Source organism: Oncorhynchus mykiss, chromosome 8 (genome assembly GCF_057628025.1).
Source record: "Oncorhynchus mykiss isolate SJ-2025 chromosome 8, ASM5762802v1, whole genome shotgun sequence".
Taxonomy (NCBI): domain Eukaryota; kingdom Metazoa; phylum Chordata; class Actinopteri; order Salmoniformes; family Salmonidae; genus Oncorhynchus; species Oncorhynchus mykiss.
In genome coordinates, this window is record NC_143029.1 from 74,851,501 (window position 1) to 74,874,314 (window position 22,814).

At 43.3% G+C, this 22,814-nt stretch overlaps 1 protein-coding gene across 1 annotated transcript in view; it reads right to left on the reverse strand.

Moving 5' to 3' along the window:
- Nucleotides 1-22,814, reverse strand: part of LOC110530977 (epidermal growth factor receptor) — an 86,120-nt gene that overhangs the window by 2,222 nt on the left and 61,084 nt on the right. Inside the window, exons 17-26 of the mRNA XM_090182576.1 lie at nt 22,590-22,734; nt 22,356-22,478; nt 21,917-22,015; nt 20,641-20,826; nt 19,995-20,150; nt 19,639-19,714; nt 12,633-12,877; nt 12,300-12,467; nt 431-484; nt 182-272 (exon numbers count right to left, since the gene is read on the reverse strand). Coding sequence (XP_090038702.1) covers nt 182-272; nt 431-484; nt 12,300-12,467; nt 12,633-12,877; nt 19,639-19,714; nt 19,995-20,150; nt 20,641-20,826; nt 21,917-22,015; nt 22,356-22,478; nt 22,590-22,734 — 1,343 coding nt within the window. The remainder of the gene's footprint in view (nt 1-181; nt 273-430; nt 485-12,299; nt 12,468-12,632; nt 12,878-19,638; nt 19,715-19,994; nt 20,151-20,640; nt 20,827-21,916; nt 22,016-22,355; nt 22,479-22,589; nt 22,735-22,814) is intronic.

Below are 22,814 nucleotides of genomic sequence, written 5' to 3' on the forward strand. Positions count from 1 at the left end.
TGATTTGACAGGTGCTCTACTTGGCATATGAACTACAGCTATTGCCCAGCAGAGGTCACTCTTCCTTTCAAAATGATACATGACTGTTTTATTTTGAAAGGAAGATGTATCACAATATGTAATGAATTAGCGATGTTCTGGGGTTAAGACCCTTTGGGAGGTCAATGAGGATACTTTCCTGGAGATGGCTGGAAGGCGTGGTCCAAGAACCTATCTGTGGGGTCGGCAATGTACCGGAGAACCATGCTTCCTTCTCTGACTGGGAACCCGTTCTAGTTTGAATACAAATGTTGTTGGCTCAAACCCAAACCTTAACTGCAAGTATCCGATGAATTAGAGATAGGTTGTTTTGTATGGTGAAAGACTCAAGTCAATACTGCAAAGTTTCCTTTTCAATACACCTCAATGTGCATTTGTGATGGTTACTGACCCCATTTCTGCTGTGGCACATTCCAATGCTGCTGTTCAACGTGCTGTTCTGGCTCTGAAACACAGATTCACACTCAGGTTAACACTTCCTTTTACATCTCAACACACATGGTAAAATACCACAAAAACACTCATTACTGTAGGCTTACTTCTTATAAGCTCTTGGTAGTTCTTCACAGTAATGTTTCGAAAGGTCAAACCTTTTCATTTCATTAATGTGTATGAAGAAGATGTTCAAATAAAAGAAAACAAGGAATAAATAAGTGACAAAACAGCTCAGACAAATGTAAATATTTTCGACAGACTGAATAAGAGGAAATAGGAATAAGTTAAACAGGCGACATCTGTCAAAATTGCTGTATAGTGAACCAAATGCTGCAATTATATAAATCAGGTTCCTGCACTTGTATTCTGCCAGAAAAATATTTAACAAGTAGTGCTGCCTGCAAAGGTAATCAAAGTTGAAAGCTTATGGAGTAACCAGCCGGCTTTCACTAGCAGGCATACAGCTTAGATATACGGCCAACACTGCACTTGGAGATGAGTCTTAAGACAGACAGAGAAGGAGAGAGAGAGAGAGATGTCTTCTCATCTTAAATACCATCAATCAAGGTGCACCTGGGAGGAAGCAGGGTTGAGGGGGGAGTAGGGGTGAGAACAAAAATAGTATGGGGGAAGAAGAATACCCCTGATGACAATTTAACAGGAACGATTGGGTGATTGAGTGCAGTCTGGTTCAAGCCAGGTATGACCCGGTATGAATACCCACGTAAATGTAATTTACTCTGTTTCATCCCCAACCTATGTACACCATGATTCAATTTCACCACAATGTCAAAAGGGGCTAACTATGAACTTGAACTGAGAGACTCACTATCAGTATCAACATGACCTGACCTGGTTTCATCTAGTTAAATAAATAAATAAAGAGAATGTTCTAGCCTTTGCAGAAACAATTAACCACAAGTTTGTTGGTTCTAATCCTGGGTGTAGTAGGGAAACCTAAATTGCCTCCAGTAGTCTAAATTGCCTCCAGTAGTCTAAATTGCCAAATTATGTCCATTTTGGAAGTGGATAACAACATTCTGCAGACCCTTCTTTATAAAACAACAGAAGAGCTGTGAGCATGAAGTGAGACATAATGGAATCACTTTTATTTGAGTCAGTGCAAGGATGTCACATTATCCAGTCCCTGTAATACACTAAAAACACTATTCTCTGTGTTAGAAATTAGAGCAGAGACAGAGCCAGGGGCTGGTGGAAACCTTTTCTTTTGACAGGTTTAGCAGATTCAGATGAACTCCTGGACATCCCCATTGAACATGCATTTTAGAGTCCGGGAAATCGCCTCTCTAGGTTATAAGTGACTGCCACATAGTAGTAGATGATGGCTAGCCATGTTGATGTGTTATTGTACCATATCATGTAGGAGCTGTGTGCTGAAGGTGCTGAGGTATATATTACTATTATTGTACCATATCATGTAGGAGCTGTGTGCTGAAGGTGCTGAGGTATATATTACTATTATTGTACCATATCATGTAGGAGCTGTGTGCTGAAGGTGCTGAGGTATATATTACTATTATTGTACCATATCATGTAGGAGCTGGGTGCTGAAGGTGCTGAGGTATATACAGTGCCTTGCGAAAGTATTCGGCCCCCTTGAACTTTGCGACCTTTTGCCACATTTCAGGCTTCAATCATAAAGATATAAAACTGTATTTTTTTGTGAAGAATCAACAACAAGTGGGACACAATCATGAAGTGGAACGACATTTATTGGATATTTCAAACTTTTTTAACAAATCAAAAACTGAAAAATTGGGCGTGCAAAATTATTCAGCCCCTTTACTTTCAGTGCAGCAAACTCTCTCCAGAAGTTCAGTGAGGATCTCTGAATGATCCAATGTTGACCTAAATGACTAATGATGATAAATACAATCCACCTGTGTGTAATCAAGTCTCCGTATAAATGCACCTGCACTGTGATAGTCTCAGAGGTCCGTTAAAAGCGCAGAGAGCATCATGAAGAACAAGGAACACACCAGGCAGGTCCGAGATACTGTTGTGAAGAAGTTTAAAGCCGGATTTGGATACAAAAAGATTTCCCAAGCTTTAAACATCCCAAGGAGCACTGTGCAAGCGATAATATTGAAATAGAAGGAGTATCAGACCACTGCAAATCTACCAAGACCTGGCCGTCCCTCTAAACTTTCAGCTCATACAAGGAGAAGACTGATCAGAGATGCAGCCAAGAGGCCCATGATCACTCTGGATGAACTGCAGAGATCTACAGCTGAGGTGGGAGACTCTGTCCATAGGACAACAATCAGTCGTATTTGCACAAATCTGGCCTTTATGGAAGAGTGGCAAGAAGAAAGCCATTTCTTAAAGATATCCATAAAAAGTGTAGTTTAAAGTTTGCCACAAGCCACCTGGGAGACACACCAAACATGTGGAAGAAGGTGCTCTGGTCAGATGAAACCAAAATTGAACTTTTTGGCAACAATGCAAAACGTTATGTTTGGCGTAAAAGCAACACAGCTGAACACACCATCCCCACTGTCAAACATGGTGGTGGCAGCATCATGGTTTGGGCCTGCTTTTCTTCAGCAGGGACAGGGAAGATGGTTAAAATTGATGGGAAGATGGATGGAGCCAAATACAGGACCATTCTGGAAGAAAACCTGATGGAGTCTGCAAAAGACCTGAGACTGGGACGGAGATTTGTCTTCCAACAAGACAATGATCCAAAACATAAAGCAAAATCTACAATGGAATGGTTCAAAAATAAACATATCCAGGTGTTAGAATGGCCAAGTCAAAGTCCAGACCTGAATCCAATCGAGAATCTGTGGAAAGAACTGAAAACTGCTGTTCACAAATGCTCTCCATCCAACCTCACTGAGCTCAAGCTGTTTTGCAAGGAGGAATGGGAAAACATTTCTGTCTCTCGATGTGCAAAACTGATAGAGACATACCCCAAGCGACTTACAGCTGTAATCGCAGCAAAAGGTGGCGCTACAAAGTATTAACTTAAGGGGGCTGAATAATTTTGCACGCCCAATTTTTCAGTTTTTGATTTGTTAAAAAAGTTTGAAATATCCAATAAATGTTGTTCCACTTCATGATTGTGTCCCACTTGTTGTTGATTCTTCACAAAAAAATACAGTTTTATATCTTTATGTTTGAAGCCTGAAATGTGGCAAAAGGTTGCAAAGTTCAAGGGGGCCGAATACTTTCGCAAGGCACTGTATTACTATTATTGTACCGTAGAGTGTAGGAGCTGTGTGCTGAAGGTGCTGAGGTATATATTACTATTATTGTACCGTAGAGTGTAGGAGCTGTGTGCTGAAGGTGCTGAGGTATATATTACTATTATTGTACCGTAGAGTGTAGGAGCTGGGTGCTGAGGTATATATTACTATTATTGTACCGTAGAGTGTAGGAGCTGTGTGCTGAAGGTGCTGAGGTATATATTACTATTATTGTACCGTAGAGTGTAGGAGCTGTGTGCTGAGGTATATATTACTATTATTGTACCGTAGAGTGTAGGAGCTGGGTGCTGAAGGTGCTGAGGTATATATTACTGTTATTGTACCATATCATGTAGGAGCTGTGTGCTGAAGGTGCTGAGGTATATATTACTATTATTGTACCATATCATGTAGGAGCTGTGTGCTGAAGGTGCTGAGGTATATATTACTATTATTGTACCATATCATGTAGGAGCTGGGTGCTGAAGGTGCTGAGGTATATATTACTATTATTGTACCGTAGAGTGTAGGAGCTGTGTGCTGAGGTATATATTACTATTATTGTACCATATCATGTAGGAGCTGGGTGCTGAAGGTGCTGAGGTATATATTACTATTATTGTACCATATCATGTAGGAGCTGGGTGCTGAAGGTGCTGAGGTATATATTACTATTATTGTACCGTAGAGTGTAGGAGCTGGGTGCTGAAGGTGCTGAGGTATATATTACTATTATTGTACCATATCATGTAGGAGCTGGGTGCTGAAGGTACTGAGGTATATATTACTATTATTGTACCGTAGAGTGTAGGAGCTGTGTGCTGAGGTATATATTACTATTATTGTACCATATCATGTAGGAGCTGGGTGCTGAGGTATATATTACTATTATTGTACCATATCATGTAGGAGCTGGGTGCTGAAGGTGCTGAGGTATATATTACTATTATTGTACCGTAGAGTGTAGGAGCTGGGTGCTGAAGGTGCTGAGGTATATATTACTATTATTGTACCGTAGAGTGTAGGAGCTGGGTGCTGAAGGTGCTGAGGTATATATTACTATTATTGTACCGTAGAGTGTAGGAGCTGGGTGCTGAAGGTGCTGAGGTATATATTACTATTATTGTACCGTAGAGTGTAGGAGCTGGGTGCTGAGGTATATATTACTATTATTGTACCGTAGAGTGTAGGAGCTGGGTGCTGAAGGTGCTGAGGTATATATTACTATTATTGTACCGTAGCGTGTAGGAGCTGTGTGCTGAAGGTGCAGAGGTATATATTACTATTATTGTACCATATCATGTAGGAGCTGGGTGCTGAAGGTACTGGAGGTATATATTACTATTATTGTACCATATCATGTAGGAGCTGGGTGCTGAAGGTACTGGAGGTATATATTACTATTATTGTACCATATCATGTAGGAGCTGTGTGCTGAAGGTGCTGAGGTATATATTACTATTATTATACCGTAGAGTGTAGGAGCTGGGTGCTGAGGTATATATTACTATTATTGTACCGTAGAGTGTAGGAGCTGGGTGCTGAAGGTGCTGAGGTATATATTACTATTATTGTACCATATCATGTAGGAGCTGGGTGCTGAAGGTGCTGAGGTATATATTACTATTATTGTACCGTAGAGTGTAGGAGCTGGGTGCTGAGGTATATATTACTATTATTGTACCATATCATGTAGGAGCTGGGTGCTGAAGGTACTGGAGGTATATATTACTATTATTATACCGTAGAGTGTAGGAGCTGGGTGCTGAGGTATATATTACTGTTATTGTACCATATCATGTAGGAGCTGGGTGCTGAAGGTACTGAGGTATATATTACTATTATTGTACCGTAGAGTGTAGGAGCTGTGTGCTGAAGGTATTGAGGTATATATTACTATTATTGTACCATATCATGTAGGAGCTGGGTGCTGAAGGTACTGAGGTATATATTACTATTATTGTACCATATCATGTAGGAGCTGGGTGCTGAAGGTGCTGAGGTATATATTACTATTATTGTACCGTAGAGTGTAGGAGCTGTGTGCTGAAGTTGCTGAGGTATATATTACTATTATTGTACCGTATCATGTAGGAGCTGTGTGCTGAAGGTGCTGAGGTATATATTACTATTATTGTACCGTAGAGTGTAGGAGCTGTGTGCTGAAGGTGCTGAGGTATATATTACTATTATTGTACCGTAGAGTGTAGGAGCTGGGTGCTGAAGGTACTGAGGTATATATTACTATTATTGTACCGTAGAGTGTAGGAGCTGTGTGCTGAAGGTGCTGAGGTATATATTACTATTATTGTACCGTAGAGTGTAGGAGCTGTGTGCTGAGGTATATATTACTATTATTGTACCGTAGAGTGTAGGAGCTGTGTGCTGAAGGTGCTGAGGTATATATTACTGTTATTGTACCATATCATGTAGGAGCTGGGTGCTGAAGGTGCTGAGGTATATATTACTATTATTGTACCATATCATGTAGGAGCTGGGTGCTGAAGGTGCTGAGGTATATATTACTATTATTGTACCATATCATGTAGGAGCTGTGTGCTGAAGGTACTGAGGTATATATTACTATTATTGTACCGTAGAGTGTAGGAGCTGGGTGCTGAGGTATATATTACTATTATTGTACCATATCATGTAGGAGCTGGGTGCTGAGGTATATATTACTATTATTGTACCGTAGAGTGTAGGAGCTGGGTGCTGAGGTATATATTACTATTATTGTACCGTAGAGTGTAGGAGCTGTGTGCTGAAGGTACTGAGGTATATATTACTATTATTGTACCGTAGAGTGTAGGAGCTGGGTGCTGAGGTATATATTACTATTATTGTACCGTAGAGTGTAGGAGCTGTGTGCTGAAGGTGCTGAGGTATATATTACTATTATTGTACCGTAGAGTGTAGGAGCTGTGTGCTGAGGTATATATTACTATTATTGTACCGTAGAGTGTAGGAGCTGGGTGCTGAAGGTGCTGAGGTATATATTACTATTATTGTACCATATCATGTAGGAGCTGTGTGCTGAAGGTACTGGAGGTATATATTACTATTATTGTACCGTAGACTGTAGGAGCTGGGTGCTGAGGTATATATTACTATTATTGTACCGTAGAGTGTAGGAGCTGGGTGCTGAGGTATATATTACTATTATTGTACCGTAGACTGTAGGAGCTGGGTGCTGAGGTATATATTACTATTATTGTACCGTAGAGTGTAGGAGCTGTGTGCTGAGGTATATATTACTATTATTGTACCGTAGAGTGTAGGAGCTGTGTGCTGAGGTATATATTACTATTATTGTACCGTAGAGTGTAGGAGCTGGGTGCTGAAGGTGCTGAGGTATATATTACTGTTATTGTACCATATCATGTAGGAGCTGTGTGCTGAAGGTGCTGAGGTATATATTACTATTATTGTACCATATCATGTAGGAGCTGTGTGCTGAAGGTGCTGAGGTATATATTACTATTATTGTACCATATCATGTAGGAGCTGGGTGCTGAAGGTGCTGAGGTATATATTACTATTATTGTACCGTAGAGTGTAGGAGCTGTGTGCTGAGGTATATATTACTATTATTGTACCATATCATGTAGGAGCTGGGTGCTGAAGGTGCTGAGGTATATATTACTATTATTGTACCATATCATGTAGGAGCTGGGTGCTGAAGGTGCTGAGGTATATATTACTATTATTGTACCGTAGAGTGTAGGAGCTGGGTGCTGAAGGTGCTGAGGTATATATTACTATTATTGTACCATATCATGTAGGAGCTGGGTGCTGAAGGTACTGAGGTATATATTACTATTATTGTACCGTAGAGTGTAGGAGCTGTGTGCTGAGGTATATATTACTATTATTGTACCATATCATGTAGGAGCTGGGTGCTGAGGTATATATTACTATTATTGTACCATATCATGTAGGAGCTGGGTGCTGAAGGTGCTGAGGTATATATTACTATTATTGTACCGTAGAGTGTAGGAGCTGGGTGCTGAAGGTGCTGAGGTATATATTACTATTATTGTACCGTAGAGTGTAGGAGCTGGGTGCTGAAGGTGCTGAGGTATATATTACTATTATTGTACCGTAGAGTGTAGGAGCTGGGTGCTGAAGGTGCTGAGGTATATATTACTATTATTGTACCGTAGAGTGTAGGAGCTGGGTGCTGAGGTATATATTACTATTATTGTACCGTAGAGTGTAGGAGCTGGGTGCTGAAGGTGCTGAGGTATATATTACTATTATTGTACCGTAGCGTGTAGGAGCTGTGTGCTGAAGGTGCAGAGGTATATATTACTATTATTGTACCATATCATGTAGGAGCTGGGTGCTGAAGGTACTGGAAGTATATATTACTATTATTGTACCATATCATGTAGGAGCTGGGTGCTGAAGGTACTGGAGGTATATATTACTATTATTGTACCATATCATGTAGGAGCTGTGTGCTGAAGGTGCTGAGGTATATATTACTATTATTATACCGTAGAGTGTAGGAGCTGGGTGCTGAGGTATATATTACTATTATTGTACCGTAGAGTGTAGGAGCTGGGTGCTGAAGGTGCTGAGGTATATATTACTATTATTGTACCATATCATGTAGGAGCTGGGTGCTGAAGGTGCTGAGGTATATATTACTATTATTGTACCGTAGAGTGTAGGAGCTGGGTGCTGAGGTATATATTACTATTATTGTACCATATCATGTAGGAGCTGGGTGCTGAAGGTACTGGAGGTATATATTACTATTATTATACCGTAGAGTGTAGGAGCTGGGTGCTGAGGTATATATTACTGTTATTGTACCATATCATGTAGGAGCTGGGTGCTGAAGGTACTGAGGTATATATTACTATTATTGTACCGTAGAGTGTAGGAGCTGTGTGCTGAAGGTATTGAGGTATATATTACTATTATTGTACCATATCATGTAGGAGCTGGGTGCTGAAGGTACTGAGGTATATATTACTATTATTGTACCATATCATGTAGGAGCTGGGTGCTGAAGGTGCTGAGGTATATATTACTATTATTGTACCGTAGAGTGTAGGAGCTGTGTGCTGAAGTTGCTGAGGTATATATTACTATTATTGTACCGTATCATGTAGGAGCTGTGTGCTGAAGGTGCTGAGGTATATATTACTATTATTGTACCGTAGAGTGTAGGAGCTGTGTGCTGAAGGTGCTGAGGTATATATTACTATTATTGTACCGTAGAGTGTAGGAGCTGGGTGCTGAAGGTACTGAGGTATATATTACTATTATTGTACCGTAGAGTGTAGGAGCTGTGTGCTGAAGGTGCTGAGGTATATATTACTATTATTGTACCGTAGAGTGTAGGAGCTGTGTGCTGAGGTATATATTACTATTATTGTACCGTAGAGTGTAGGAGCTGTGTGCTGAAGGTGCTGAGGTATATATTACTGTTATTGTACCATATCATGTAGGAGCTGGGTGCTGAAGGTGCTGAGGTATATATTACTATTATTGTACCATATCATGTAGGAGCTGGGTGCTGAAGGTGCTGAGGTATATATTACTATTATTGTACCATATCATGTAGGAGCTGTGTGCTGAAGGTACTGAGGTATATATTACTATTATTGTACCGTAGAGTGTAGGAGCTGGGTGCTGAGGTATATATTACTATTATTGTACCATATCATGTAGGAGCTGGGTGCTGAAGGTGCTGAGGTATATATTACTATTATTGTACCGTAGAGTGTAGGAGCTGTGTGCTGAAGGTACTGAGGTATATATTACTATTATTGTACCGTAGAGTGTAGGAGCTGGGTGCTGAGGTATATATTACTATTATTGTACCGTAGAGTGTAGGAGCTGTGTGCTGAAGGTGCTGAGGTATATATTACTATTATTGTACCGTAGAGTGTAGGAGCTGTGTGCTGAGGTATATATTACTATTATTGTACCGTAGAGTGTAGGAGCTGGGTGCTGAAGGTGCTGAGGTATATATTACTATTATTGTACCATATCATGTAGGAGCTGTGTGCTGAAGGTACTGGAGGTATATATTACTATTATTGTACCGTAGACTGTAGGAGCTGGGTGCTGAGGTATATATTACTATTATTGTACCGTAGAGTGTAGGAGCTGGGTGCTGAGGTATATATTACTATTATTGTACCGTAGACTGTAGGAGCTGGGTGCTGAGGTATATATTACTATTATTGTACCGTAGAGTGTAGGAGCTGTGTGCTGAGGTATATATTACTATTATTGTACCGTAGAGTGTAGGAGCTGTGTGCTGAGGTATATATTACTATTATTGTACCGTAGAGTGTAGGAGCTGTGTGCTGAAGGTGCTGAGGTATATATTACTGTTATTGTACCATATCATGTAGGAGCTGGGTGCTGAAGGTGCTGAGGTATATATTACTATTATTGTACCATATCATGTAGGAGCTGGGTGCTGAAGGTGCTGAGGTATATATTACTATTATTGTACCATATCATGTAGGAGCTGTGTGCTGAAGGTACTGAGGTATATATTACTATTATTGTACCGTAGAGTGTAGGAGCTGGGTGCTGAGGTATATATTACTATTATTGTACCGTAGAGTGTAGGAGCTGTGTGCTGAAGGTACTGAGGTATATATTACTATTATTGTACCGTAGAGTGTAGGAGCTGGGTGCTGAGGTATATATTACTATTATTGTACCGTAGAGTGTAGGAGCTGTGTGCTGAAGGTGCTGAGGTATATATTACTATTATTGTACCGTAGAGTGTAGGAGCTGTGTGCTGAGGTATATATTACTATTATTGTACCGTAGAGTGTAGGAGCTGGGTGCTGAAGGTGCTGAGGTATATATTACTATTATTGTACCATATCATGTAGGAGCTGGGTGCTGAAGGTGCTGAGGTATATATTACTATTATTGTACCATATCATGTAGGAGCTGTGTGCTGAAGGTACTGGAGGTATATATTACTATTATTGTACCGTAGACTGTAGGAGCTGGGTGCTGAGGTATATATTACTATTATTGTACCGTAGAGTGTAGGAGCTGGGTGCTGAGGTATATATTACTATTATTGTACCATATCATGTAGGAGCTGGGTGCTGAAGGTGCTGAGGTATATATTACTATTATTGTACCGTAGAGTGTAGGAGCTGTGTGCTGAGGTATATATTACTATTATTGTACCGTAGACTGTAGGAGCTGTGTGCTGAGGTATATATTACTATTATTGTACCATATCATGTAGGAGCTGGGTGCTGAAGGTGCTGAGGTATATATTACTATTATTGTACCGTAGAGTGTAGGAGCTGGGTGCTGAGGTATATATTACTATTATTGTACCATATCATGTAGGAGCTGGGTGCTGAAGGTGCTGAGGTATATATTACTATTATTGTACCATATCATGTAGGAGCTGGGTGCTGAAGGTACTGGAGGTATATATTACTATTATTATACCGTAGAGTGTAGGAGCTGGGTGCTGAGGTATATATTACTATTATTGTACCATATCATGTAGGAGCTGTGTGCTGAAGGTGCTGAGGTATATATTACTATTATTGTACCGTAGAGTGTAGGAGCTGGGTGCTGAAGGTGCTGAGGTATATATTACTATTATTGTACCGTAGAGTGTAGGAGCTGTGTGCTGAAGGTGCTGAGGTATATATTACTATTATTGTACCGTAGAGTGTAGGAGCTGGGTGCTGAAGGTGCTGAGGTATATATTACTATTATTGTACCATATCATGTAGGAGCTGTGTGCTGAAGGTGCTGAGGTATATATTACTATTATTGTACCGTAGAGTGTAGGAGCTGTGTGCTGAAGGTGCTGAGGTATATATTACTATTATTGTACCATATCATGTAGGAGCTGGGTGCTGAAGGTGCTGAGGTATATATTACTATTATTGTACCATATCATGTAGGAGCTGGGTGCTGAAGGTGCTGAGGTATATATTACTATTATTGTACCGTAGAGTGTAGGAGCTGGGTGCTGAAGGTGCTGAGGTATATATTACTATTATTGTACCATATCATGTAGGAGCTGGGTGCTGAAGGTACTGAGGTATATATTACTATTATTGTACCGTAGAGTGTAGGAGCTGTGTGCTGAGGTATATATTACTATTATTGTACCATATCATGTAGGAGCTGGGTGCTGAGGTATATATTACTATTATTGTACCATATCATGTAGGAGCTGGGTGCTGAAGGTGCTGAGGTATATATTACTATTATTGTACCGTAGAGTGTAGGAGCTGGGTGCTGAGGTATATATTACTATTATTGTACCGTAGAGTGTAGGAGCTGTGTGCTGAAGGTGCTGAGGTATATATTACTATTATTGTACCGTAGAGTGTAGGAGCTGGGTGCTGAGGTATATATTACTATTATTGTACCGTAGAGTGTAGGAGCTGGGTGCTGAAGGTGCTGAGGTATATATTACTATTATTGTACCGTAGAGTGTAGGAGCTGGGTGCTGAGGTATATATTACTATTATTGTACCGTAGAGTGTAGGAGCTGTGTGCTGAGGTATATATTACTATTATTGTACCATAGAGTGTAGGAGCTGGGTGCTGAAGGTGCTGAGGTATATATTACTATTATTGTACCGTAGAGTGTAGGAGCTGTGTGCGGGAGGTACTGGAGCTACTGAAGAAGCCGTGCTGAGGCACTAGGTACTCGTCTGCGTCCACAGCATCTTCCATGTCCTCTCCACTGATCAGACTGTGGTAGTACTTGGTGTCAGTGGGGCTGGGGAGGTGCATCCGGTCGTCACCCTGGAAGAGACACACACAACTCACCATCAGTACCAAAAAAACAGGCAGAAAGAATAATAGAGTAGCTAGGTGGTTGTTCACTAGCTTTACAGTGGCTGAGGGAGTCTAATAGATTTGTGTTGTGTGACTCTACAGTTATTCCTGGCAAGGAGTTAAAACGCTTACCTGGATGACAAGGTAACGTGGGGGATCCCGCGCCATCTTGGAAAACTCAGCTATCAGCTCCCGGAAACGAGGTCTGCTGTCTGCGTCGATCATCCAACATTTGACCATGATCATGTAGACGTCTATGGTACAGATGGGAGGCTGGGGGAGCCGCTCGCCTTTCTCCAGCACCCCTGCTACCTCACTGGCTGGGATGCCGTCATAGGGCTTGGTCCCAAACGTCATCAGCTCCCACGCGGTCACACCTAAACAGAGGTACAGTGAAACAGAGTCACAATCAATGACATAATCTCAGTTAAAAACTTTCATTACTGTCACACTTAATGATAGTGGCACAATCTCAGATAAAGTTCAGTCACTAGGAAAGATGACTGTTTTCATTCCAGAAAAGCAGATAGCATTGTGTTGATATCTGCCTATGTTAGTTTTCAGAACATTCCACAGTAAACATCAGTAAGTTGGATGTGTCCTTAGGAGTGGGAGTTGTCATGTTCCGTTGGTGTTGGAGCAGTTTGAAAGGGAAAAGGAGGATGAGGAAAAGGAGAAGAGGATGGAAAGAAGGGAGGAGGAGGGCTGGCTGCTGCTACTGATGTCTTTGCCTTGTAGAGCGGAAGACACAATCCAACCTCAGAGGACAGGATCTGGAGACTGGCCTGCTGAGCATGTGTGTCTGTGTGCGTGTGTGTGTGTGTGTGCATGCTTGCGCGTGTCCAAACCGGGGGTGGTGTGTGTGTTGTTGACTTGAGAAAGTTGAGGTTTCAACGTTTTTTTTGACAAGACATTGGGCCTCTGGGACTTGCGGTGCATATCACCGATACTCGTTACCTGTTTCTCTCATCTCCCAGACTCTAGCAAACCAACATCCCCATTTGGATCTGACTCTAACAGATTTGCGTAAGTATATTATCCAGAATCAATATTTATGTATCTGGAGTTACACAAGCAATGTAGTTAATTCTGACATGATGCAGCATTGGCATGTTAGTGTTTTGGCAGAATGTAAAGGTATCAGTGCATTAATCCTATTAAATAGTGTATATGTAAGTTCTCCTGACTTACCATTACCTCCACAGGATGCATGTTCTCCTGACTTACCATACCTCCACAGGATGTAAGTTCTCCTGACTTACCATACCTCCACAGGATTCAAGTTCTCCTGACTTACCATACCTCCACAGGATGTAAGTTCTCCTGACTTACCATACCTCCACAGGATGCATGTTCTCCTGACTTACCATAGCTCCACAGGATGCATGTTCTCCTGACTTACCATACCTCCACAGGATGTAAGTTCTCCTGACTTACCATACCTCCACAGGATTCAAGTTCTCCTGACTACCATACCTCCACAGGATGCATGTTCTCCTGATTTACCATACCTCCACAGGATTCAAGTTCTCCTGACTACCATACCTCCACAGGATGCATGTTCTCCTGACTTACCATACCTCCACAGGATGTAAGTTCTCCTGACTTACCATACCTCCACAGGATGTAAGTTCTCCTGACTTACCATACCTCCACAGGATTCAAGTTCTCCTGACTTACCATACCTCCACAGGATGCATGTTCTCCTGACTTACCATACCTCCACAGGATGCAAGTTCTCCTGACTTACCATAACTCCACAGGATGCAAGTTCTCCTGACTTACCATAACTCCACAGGATGCAAGTTCTCCTGACTACCATACCTCCACAGGATGCAAGTTCTCCTGACTTACCATACCTCCACAGGATGTAAGTTCTCCTGACTTACCATACCTCCACAGGATTCAAGTTCTCCTGACTTACCATACCTCCACAGGCTGCATGTTCTCCTGACTTACCATAGCTCCACAGGATGCATGTTCTCCTGACTTACCATACCTCCACAGGATGCATGTTCTCCTGACTTACCATAGCTCCACAGGATGCATGTTCTCCTGACTTACCATAGCTCCACAGGATGCATGTTCTCCTGACTTACCATACCTCCACAGGATGCATGTTCTCCTGACTTACCATACCTCCACAGGATGCATGTTCTCCTGACTAACCATACCTCCACAGGATGCATGTTCTCCTGACTTACCATAGCTCCACAGGCTGCATGTTCTCCTGACTTACCATAGCTCCACAGGATGCATGTTCTCCTGACTTACCATACCTCCACAGGATGCATGTTCTCCTGACTTACCATAGCTCCACAGGATGCATGTTCTCCTGACTTACCATAGCTCCACAGGATGCATGTTCTCCTGACTTACCATAGCTCCACAGGATGCATGTTCTCCTGACTTACCATAGCTCCACAGGATGCATGTTCTCCTGACTTACCATACCTCCACAGGATGCATGTTCTCCTGACTTACCATACCTCCACAGGAGGCATGTTCTCCTGACTTACCATACCTCCACAGGAGGCATGTTCTCCTGACTTACCATACCTCCACAGGAGGCATGTTCTCCTGACTTACCATAGCTCCACAGGATGCATGTTCTCCTGACTTACCATAGCTCCACAGGATGCATGTTCTCCTGACTTACCATACCTCCACAGGATGTAAGTTCTCCTGACTTACCATAGCTCCACAGGATGCATGTTCTCCTGACTTACCATAGCTCCACAGGATGCATGTTCTCCTGACTTACCATAACTCCACAGGATGCATGTTCTCCTGACTTACCATACCTCCACAGGATGTAAGTTCTCCTGACTTACCATACCTCCACAGGATTCAAGTTCTCCTGACTTACCATACCTCCACAGGCTGCATGTTCTCCTGACTTACCATACCTCCACAGGCTGCATGTTCTCCTGACTTACCATAGCTCCACAGGATGCATGTTCTCCTGACTTACCATACCTCCACAGGCTGCATGTTCTCCTGACTTACCATACCTCCACAGGATGCATGTTCTCCTGACTTACCATAGCTCCACAGGCTGCATGTTCTCCTGACTTACCATACCTCCACAGGATGCATGTTCTCCTGACTAACCATACCTCCACAGGCTGCATGTTCTCCTGACTTACCATACCTCCACAGGCTGCATGTTCTCCTGACTTACCATACCTCCACAGGCTGCATGTTCTCCTGACTTACCATACCTCCACAGTCTGCATGTTCTCCTGACTTACCATAGCTCCACAGGATGCATGTTCTCCTGACTTACCATACCTCCACAGGATGCATGTTCTCCTGACTTACCATAGCTCCACAGGATGCATGTTCTCCTGACTTACCATACCTCCACAGGATGCATGTTCTCCTGACTTACCATACCTCCACAGGATGCATGTTCTCCTGACTTACCATACCTCCACAGGATGCATGTTCTCCTGACTTACCATACCTCCACAGGATGCATGTTCTCCTGACTTACCATAGCTCCACAGGATGCATGTTCTCCTGACTTACCATACCTCCACAGGATGCATGTTCTCCTGACTTACCATAGCTCCACAGGATGCATGTTCTCCTGACTAACCATACCTCCACAGGATGCATGTTCTCCTGACTTACCATAGCTCCACAGGATGCATGTTCTCCTGACTTACCATAGCTCCACAGGCTGCATGTTCTCCTGACTTACCATACCTCCACAGGCTGCATGTTCTCCTGACTTACCATACCTCCACAGGATGCATGTTCTCCTGACTAACCATACCTCCACAGGATGCATGTTCTCCTGACTTACCATACCTCCACAGGATGCATGTTCTCCTGACTTACCATAGCTCCACAGGATGCATGTTCTCCTGACTTACCATACCTCCACAGGATGCATGTTCTCCTGACTTACCATACCTCCACAGGATGCATGTTCTCCTGACTTACCATACCTCCACAGGATGCATGTTCTCCTGACTTACCATACCTCCACAGGATGCATGTTCTCCTGACTTACCATAGCTCCACAGGATGCATGTTCTCCTGACTAACCATACCTCCACAGGATGCATGTTCTCCTGACTTACCATAGCTCCACAGGATGCATGTTCTCCTGACTTACCATAGCTCCACAGGCTGCATGTTCTCCTGACTTACCATACCTCCACAGGCTGCATGTTCTCCTGACTTACCATACCTCCACAGGATGCATGTTCTCCTGACTAACCATACCTCCACAGGATGCATGTTCTCCTGACTTACCATACCTCCACAGGATGCATGTTCTCCTGACTTACCATAGCTCCACAGGCTGCATGTTCTCCTGACTTACCATACCTCCACAGGATGCATGTTCTCCTGACTTACCATAGCTCCACAGGATGCATGTTCTCCTGACTTACCATACCTCCACAGGATGCATGTTCTCCTGACTTACCATAGCTCCACAGGATGCATGTTCTCCTGACTTACCATACCTCCACAGGATGCATGTTCTCCTGACTTACCATAGCTCCACAGGCTGCATGTTCTCCTGACTTACCATACCTCCACAGGATGCATGTTCTCCTGACTTACCATAACTCCACAGGATGCATGTTCTCCTGACTTACCATACCTCCACAGGATGTAAGTTCTCCTGACTTACCATACCTCCACAGGATTCAAGTTCTCCTGACTTACCATACCTCCACAGGCTGCATGTTCTCCTGACTTACCATACCTCCACAGGCTGCATGTTCTCCTGACTTACCATAGCTCCACAGGATGCATGTTCTCCTGACTTACCATACCTCCACAGGCTGCATGTTCTCCTGACTTACCATACCTCCACAGGATGCATGTTCTCCTGACTTACCATAGCTCCACAGGCTGCATGTTCTCCTGACTTACCATACCTCCACAGGATGCATGTTCTCCTGACTAACCATACCTCCACAGGCTGCATGTTCTCCTGACTTACCATACCTCCACAGGCTGCATGTTCTCCTGACTTACCATACCTCCACAGGCTGCATGTTCTCCTGACTTACCATACCTCCACAGTCTGCATGTTCTCCTGACTTACCATAGCTCCACAGGATGCATGTTCTCCTGACTTACCATACCTCCACAGGATGCATGTTCTCCTGACTTACCATAGCTCCACAGGATGCATGTTCTCCTGACTTACCATACCTCCACAGGATGCATGTTCTCCTGACTTACCATACCTCCACAGGATGCATGTTCTCCTGACTTACCATACCTCCACAGGATGCATGTTCTCCTGACTTACCATACCTCCACAGGATGCATGTTCTCCTGACTTACCATAGCTCCACAGGATGCATGTTCTCCTGACTTACCATACCTCCACAGGATGCATGTTCTCCTGACTTACCATAGCTCCACAGGATGCATGTTCTCCTGACTAACCATACCTCCACAGGATGCATGTTCTCCTGACTTACCATAGCTCCACAGGATGCATGTTCTCCTGACTTACCATAGCTCCACAGGCTGCATGTTCTCCTGACTTACCATACCTCCACAGGCTGCATGTTCTCCTGACTTACCATACCTCCACAGGATGCATGTTCTCCTGACTAACCATACCTCCACAGGATGCATGTTCTCCTGACTTACCATACCTCCACAGGATGCATGTTCTCCTGACTTACCATAGCTCCACAGGATGCATGTTCTCCTGACTTACCATACCTCCACAGGATGCATGTTCTCCTGACTTACCATACCTCCACAGGATGCATGTTCTCCTGACTTACCATACCTCCACAGGATGCATGTTCTCCTGACTTACCATACCTCCACAGGATGCATGTTCTCCTGACTTACCATAGCTCCACAGGATGCATGTTCTCCTGACTAACCATACCTCCACAGGATGCATGTTCTCCTGACTTACCATAGCTCCACAGGATGCATGTTCTCCTGACTTACCATAGCTCCACAGGCTGCATGTTCTCCTGACTTACCATACCTCCACAGGCTGCATGTTCTCCTGACTTACCATACCTCCACAGGATGCATGTTCTCCTGACTAACCATACCTCCACAGGATGCATGTTCTCCTGACTTACCATACCTCCACAGGATGCATGTTCTCCTGACTTACCATAGCTCCACAGGCTGCATGTTCTCCTGACTTACCATACCTCCACAGGATGCATGTTCTCCTGACTTACCATAGCTCCACAGGATGCATGTTCTCCTGACTTACCATACCTCCACAGGATGCATGTTCTCCTGACTTACCATAGCTCCACAGGATGCATGTTCTCCTGACTTACCATACCTCCACAGGATGCATGTTCTCCTGACTTACCATAGCTCCACAGGCTGCATGTTCTCCTGACTTACCATACCTCCACAGGCTGCATGTTCTCCTGACTTACCATAGCTCCACAGGATGCATGTTCTCCTGACTTACCATACCTCCACAGGATGCATGTTCTCCTGACTTACCATAGCTCCACAGGCTGCATGTTCTCCTGACTTACCATACCTCCACAGGATGCATGTTCTCCTGACTTACCATAGCTCCACAGGCTGCATGTTCTCCTGACTTACCATACCTCCACAGGATGCATGTTCTCCTGACTTACCATACCTCCACAGGATGCATGTTCTCCTGACTTACCATACCTCCACAGGCTGCATGTTCTCCTGACTTACCATACCTCCACAGGCTGCATGTTCTCCTGACTTACCATACCTCCACAGGATGCATGTTCTCCTGACTTACCATACCTCCACAGGATGCATGTTCTCCTGACTTACCATACCTCCACAGGATGCATGTTCTCCTGACTTACCATACCTCCACAGGATGCATGTTCTCCTGACTTACCATACCTCCACAGGATGCATGTTCTCCTGACTTACCATACCTCCACAGGATGCATGTTCTCCTGACTTACCATACCTCCACAGGATGCATGTTCTCCTGACTTACCATACCTCCACAGGCTGCATGTTCTCCTGACTTACCATAACTCCACAGGATGCATGTTCTCCTGACTACCATACCTCCACAGGATGCATGTTCTCCTGACTTACCATACCTCCACAGGATGCATGTTCTCCTGACTTACCATACCTCCACAGGATGCATGTTCTCCTGACTTACCATAGCTCCACACGTCACTTTGATGTGTATATGTCCGGTAGAGGATGGACTCCAGTGCCATCCATTTGATTGGTACCTGCAGAGAAAGGGTTCTCATGACATAGGGCTCACTGTGCAAGACCAACCTGAGGTAGCTAATACAACATTAAGTATGTAGGTAAAGTATTGTGTTATCGATAGACTATATATAATAGGTTGGGTAAGGGATGGACATAGTAACAACATACATTATCACTATCATACAATCAAAGTAAAGGGGATCATAATATTATATTTACACTCCAAAAAATGGGTTCTGTTACATTACTACACAGTAATTCAATTAAAATCAAATGACATGAGGAGATTGAGCAGACCTTTCCTCCGTCTGCGTGGTACTCCTTCTCGTCAGAGTTGAGGAGTTTGGCCAGGCCGAAGTCAGTAATCTTGACATGCTGAGGGGTCTTCACCAGGACGTTCCTCGCTGCCAGGTCACGATGCACCAGGTGATGCTCCTCCAGGTAGCTCATTCCCTGGGATCAACCACAGGTGAAAGGTCAAATTATCTTGTATACGTCGACAGCTATACATGGGGCCTGTTCGATTACTACTGAAAATTAAGGAAGCATTCTAACAGTATTCACATTTTTCATGACTCATTGTTTGATTAGGTTTTAAAGAGGTCAACAAGACGTCAAATGAGGGTTGAACTGTAGGGGTCTATTAGGAGCCTATACATTGCCATACATGGTTACACCAGACGTTCCACTGACTCCTGTTTGATTAAATACCATACACTGTGACTCATGGGTAGTCAGAAATTAGGGTCAGGAAAACTCAGGGCCTCATCATAGTCTGGGTGCCATTCATCAGTAAGTTGGATGTGTTCTTAGTAGTGGGAGCTGTCAAGTTCCATTGGTGTTGGAGCAGTTTGAAAAAGAGGATGAGGAAGTATTGGAAAATCACTGCAATTTAAAAAAACACTATCCGGTCAATGACTGTTTAAATGCAGCTTAGTCTTACCTTGGCTATCTGTACACACCAGTTGAGAAGGTACTGGGACCCGATGTTGTCCTTGTTCTCCTTGATATAGTCCAGCAGACAGCCATAGGGCATGAGCTGGGTGACCAGCTGGACTGTAGAGGTCAGGCAGATGCCCAGCAGACGACAAACATGGGGGTGGTCCACACCGGCCATCACATAGGCCTCCTAGAGTCAGATAGATACAGTACCAATATTTACTACTGGCCAAGAAGGAGGGCATCACTACTCTGCTCCACACTAGTCATCACATTGTAGGCGTTATACAAAAACACACAAACAGTACAGTATACAGCATTTAGGGCTAGGGATGGTGGCATCATGCTACTGTGAGTTCATAAAACCCACACAACATTAACATTTCATAACAACTGACAGCTTGAAGACAACGACACTGGTCAGAAAAATATGTCAACTTAGTGAATACTTTTAAGAGAGCTCTTGACCTCATTACAAGAGGACAAGAGCAACATCACTGTGAAACCTCAGCTGTCCATCACTCCATGAAGTCGGACTGAATTTTCATGACTGTCAGACCGGGGTTCAAATAGCATTTTAAATCTCTCAAATACTTGAGCCTGCCTGGAGTGCCAGGTGGTTGGAGTTTGTGCTTTTGGGACTATTCTATTGGTTCAACAATGCCAGGAAATCTAAATCAAGCCCAGCTAAAGTATTTGAAAGATTTCCAATACTATTTCAACCCAGGTCTGGACTGTGTTTTTTAACTGCGGTTACTGGAAGAGATTCTAAATTCATTTCCAGAACAACTTAACCTTGAATTAGTATCCTCCTCCCACGCCCAACCCTGGACCAAAGCTTCTCAATGAGTTAATCCCATTTCCTACGCCCCCATCGAGGTCCCGGACTAGAAACCTGACTCCATTTTCAAGCTAAATGTTGTCATTATTTCAGCTTCTACCTAAATGGAAGAGCATGTGCTTGGAATTAGACTATTAGAGGAAACGTGACACCTAAATTGGCCAGTAACATGCAATAATACTGAGTGTATTATGCAGCTAAATTAGGTCAAAATACTAATGTCAAAACATATTTTTTTGAAAGTGCATGGTATGGATGACCATCAATGACTGACTGATACCAGAGTGTGCCTAACAGCACTAACTTAGACTGTATAATACCATACAGATTCTACTGCGAATTAGATATAAACTCTTTATATTTGGAGGATAACAGATTCTAACTCCCATGAACCATGAACAAACATCTTTGAGGAAAGTGACAGAGTGATATGACTCACGTCCAAGATCTCCTTGTTGGCTTTAGGTGATGTGGCCTCTCTTAAAACCTTGATGGCCACAGAGATCTTCACATCCTCTCCTTCAGGGACCCACAGACCCTGGATAGGGCAGACCGTAGGGTTATTTAACATGATAACAGGATAAATCTGTGTCAGTGTGTGTACTCTGATCATTTCTTTCAATCTTTTGTCGTTAGTAGAATGTGGGAATGGTAAAATAACTAATAGGGAGACAGGAGGGTGAGTGTGGATTGATGCATGATGTGGTGCATTAAATATCTGGCTGTTGTTGTAAAAACAGATGTAGATGTATGTAAAAGTGTTGGTTTATATTCAGTCTGAACATACATTCCCATAAACTCCTTACATACAGTACCACAGTACCATGAAACTGGAGTTTCCAGAATTAAATCTAGATACTGTGAGCATTTGTATTTACCTTGTAGACAGTGCCAAAGGCCCCTGATCCCAAAACTTTGATCTTCTTAAACTCGGTCTCCTTCAGGATACGGAGCAGAGCCTGGTTGGGCGCCTCCCCACTGGGGGTCAGCGGTTCAACTAACTGTAGATGCATATAAGGATGGTTTACTTTGTTCACATTGATGCACTAAGGTGATTGAATTCCAGCCCTAGAAAGCCCTTGAGGCTCAGCAGTTCAGTTTCTGCCTCTCACCTCTCTCTCCTGGAGGAGTCTTCGCAGGGTCCTCTTCTTCTTGATGTGGCGTCGTCGTAGCAACACGAAGACGGACAGGCCCATGATGAGAAAGGCCAGCATCCCGCCCACCACACCAGCTGCAATCACTGACAGGCCAGAGTTACTGAAAGGGGAACAGATGGTCACCAATCAATGTGGGGAAAATACTTACACAAATAATCAAATGTTCATTAGCTTAGTGTT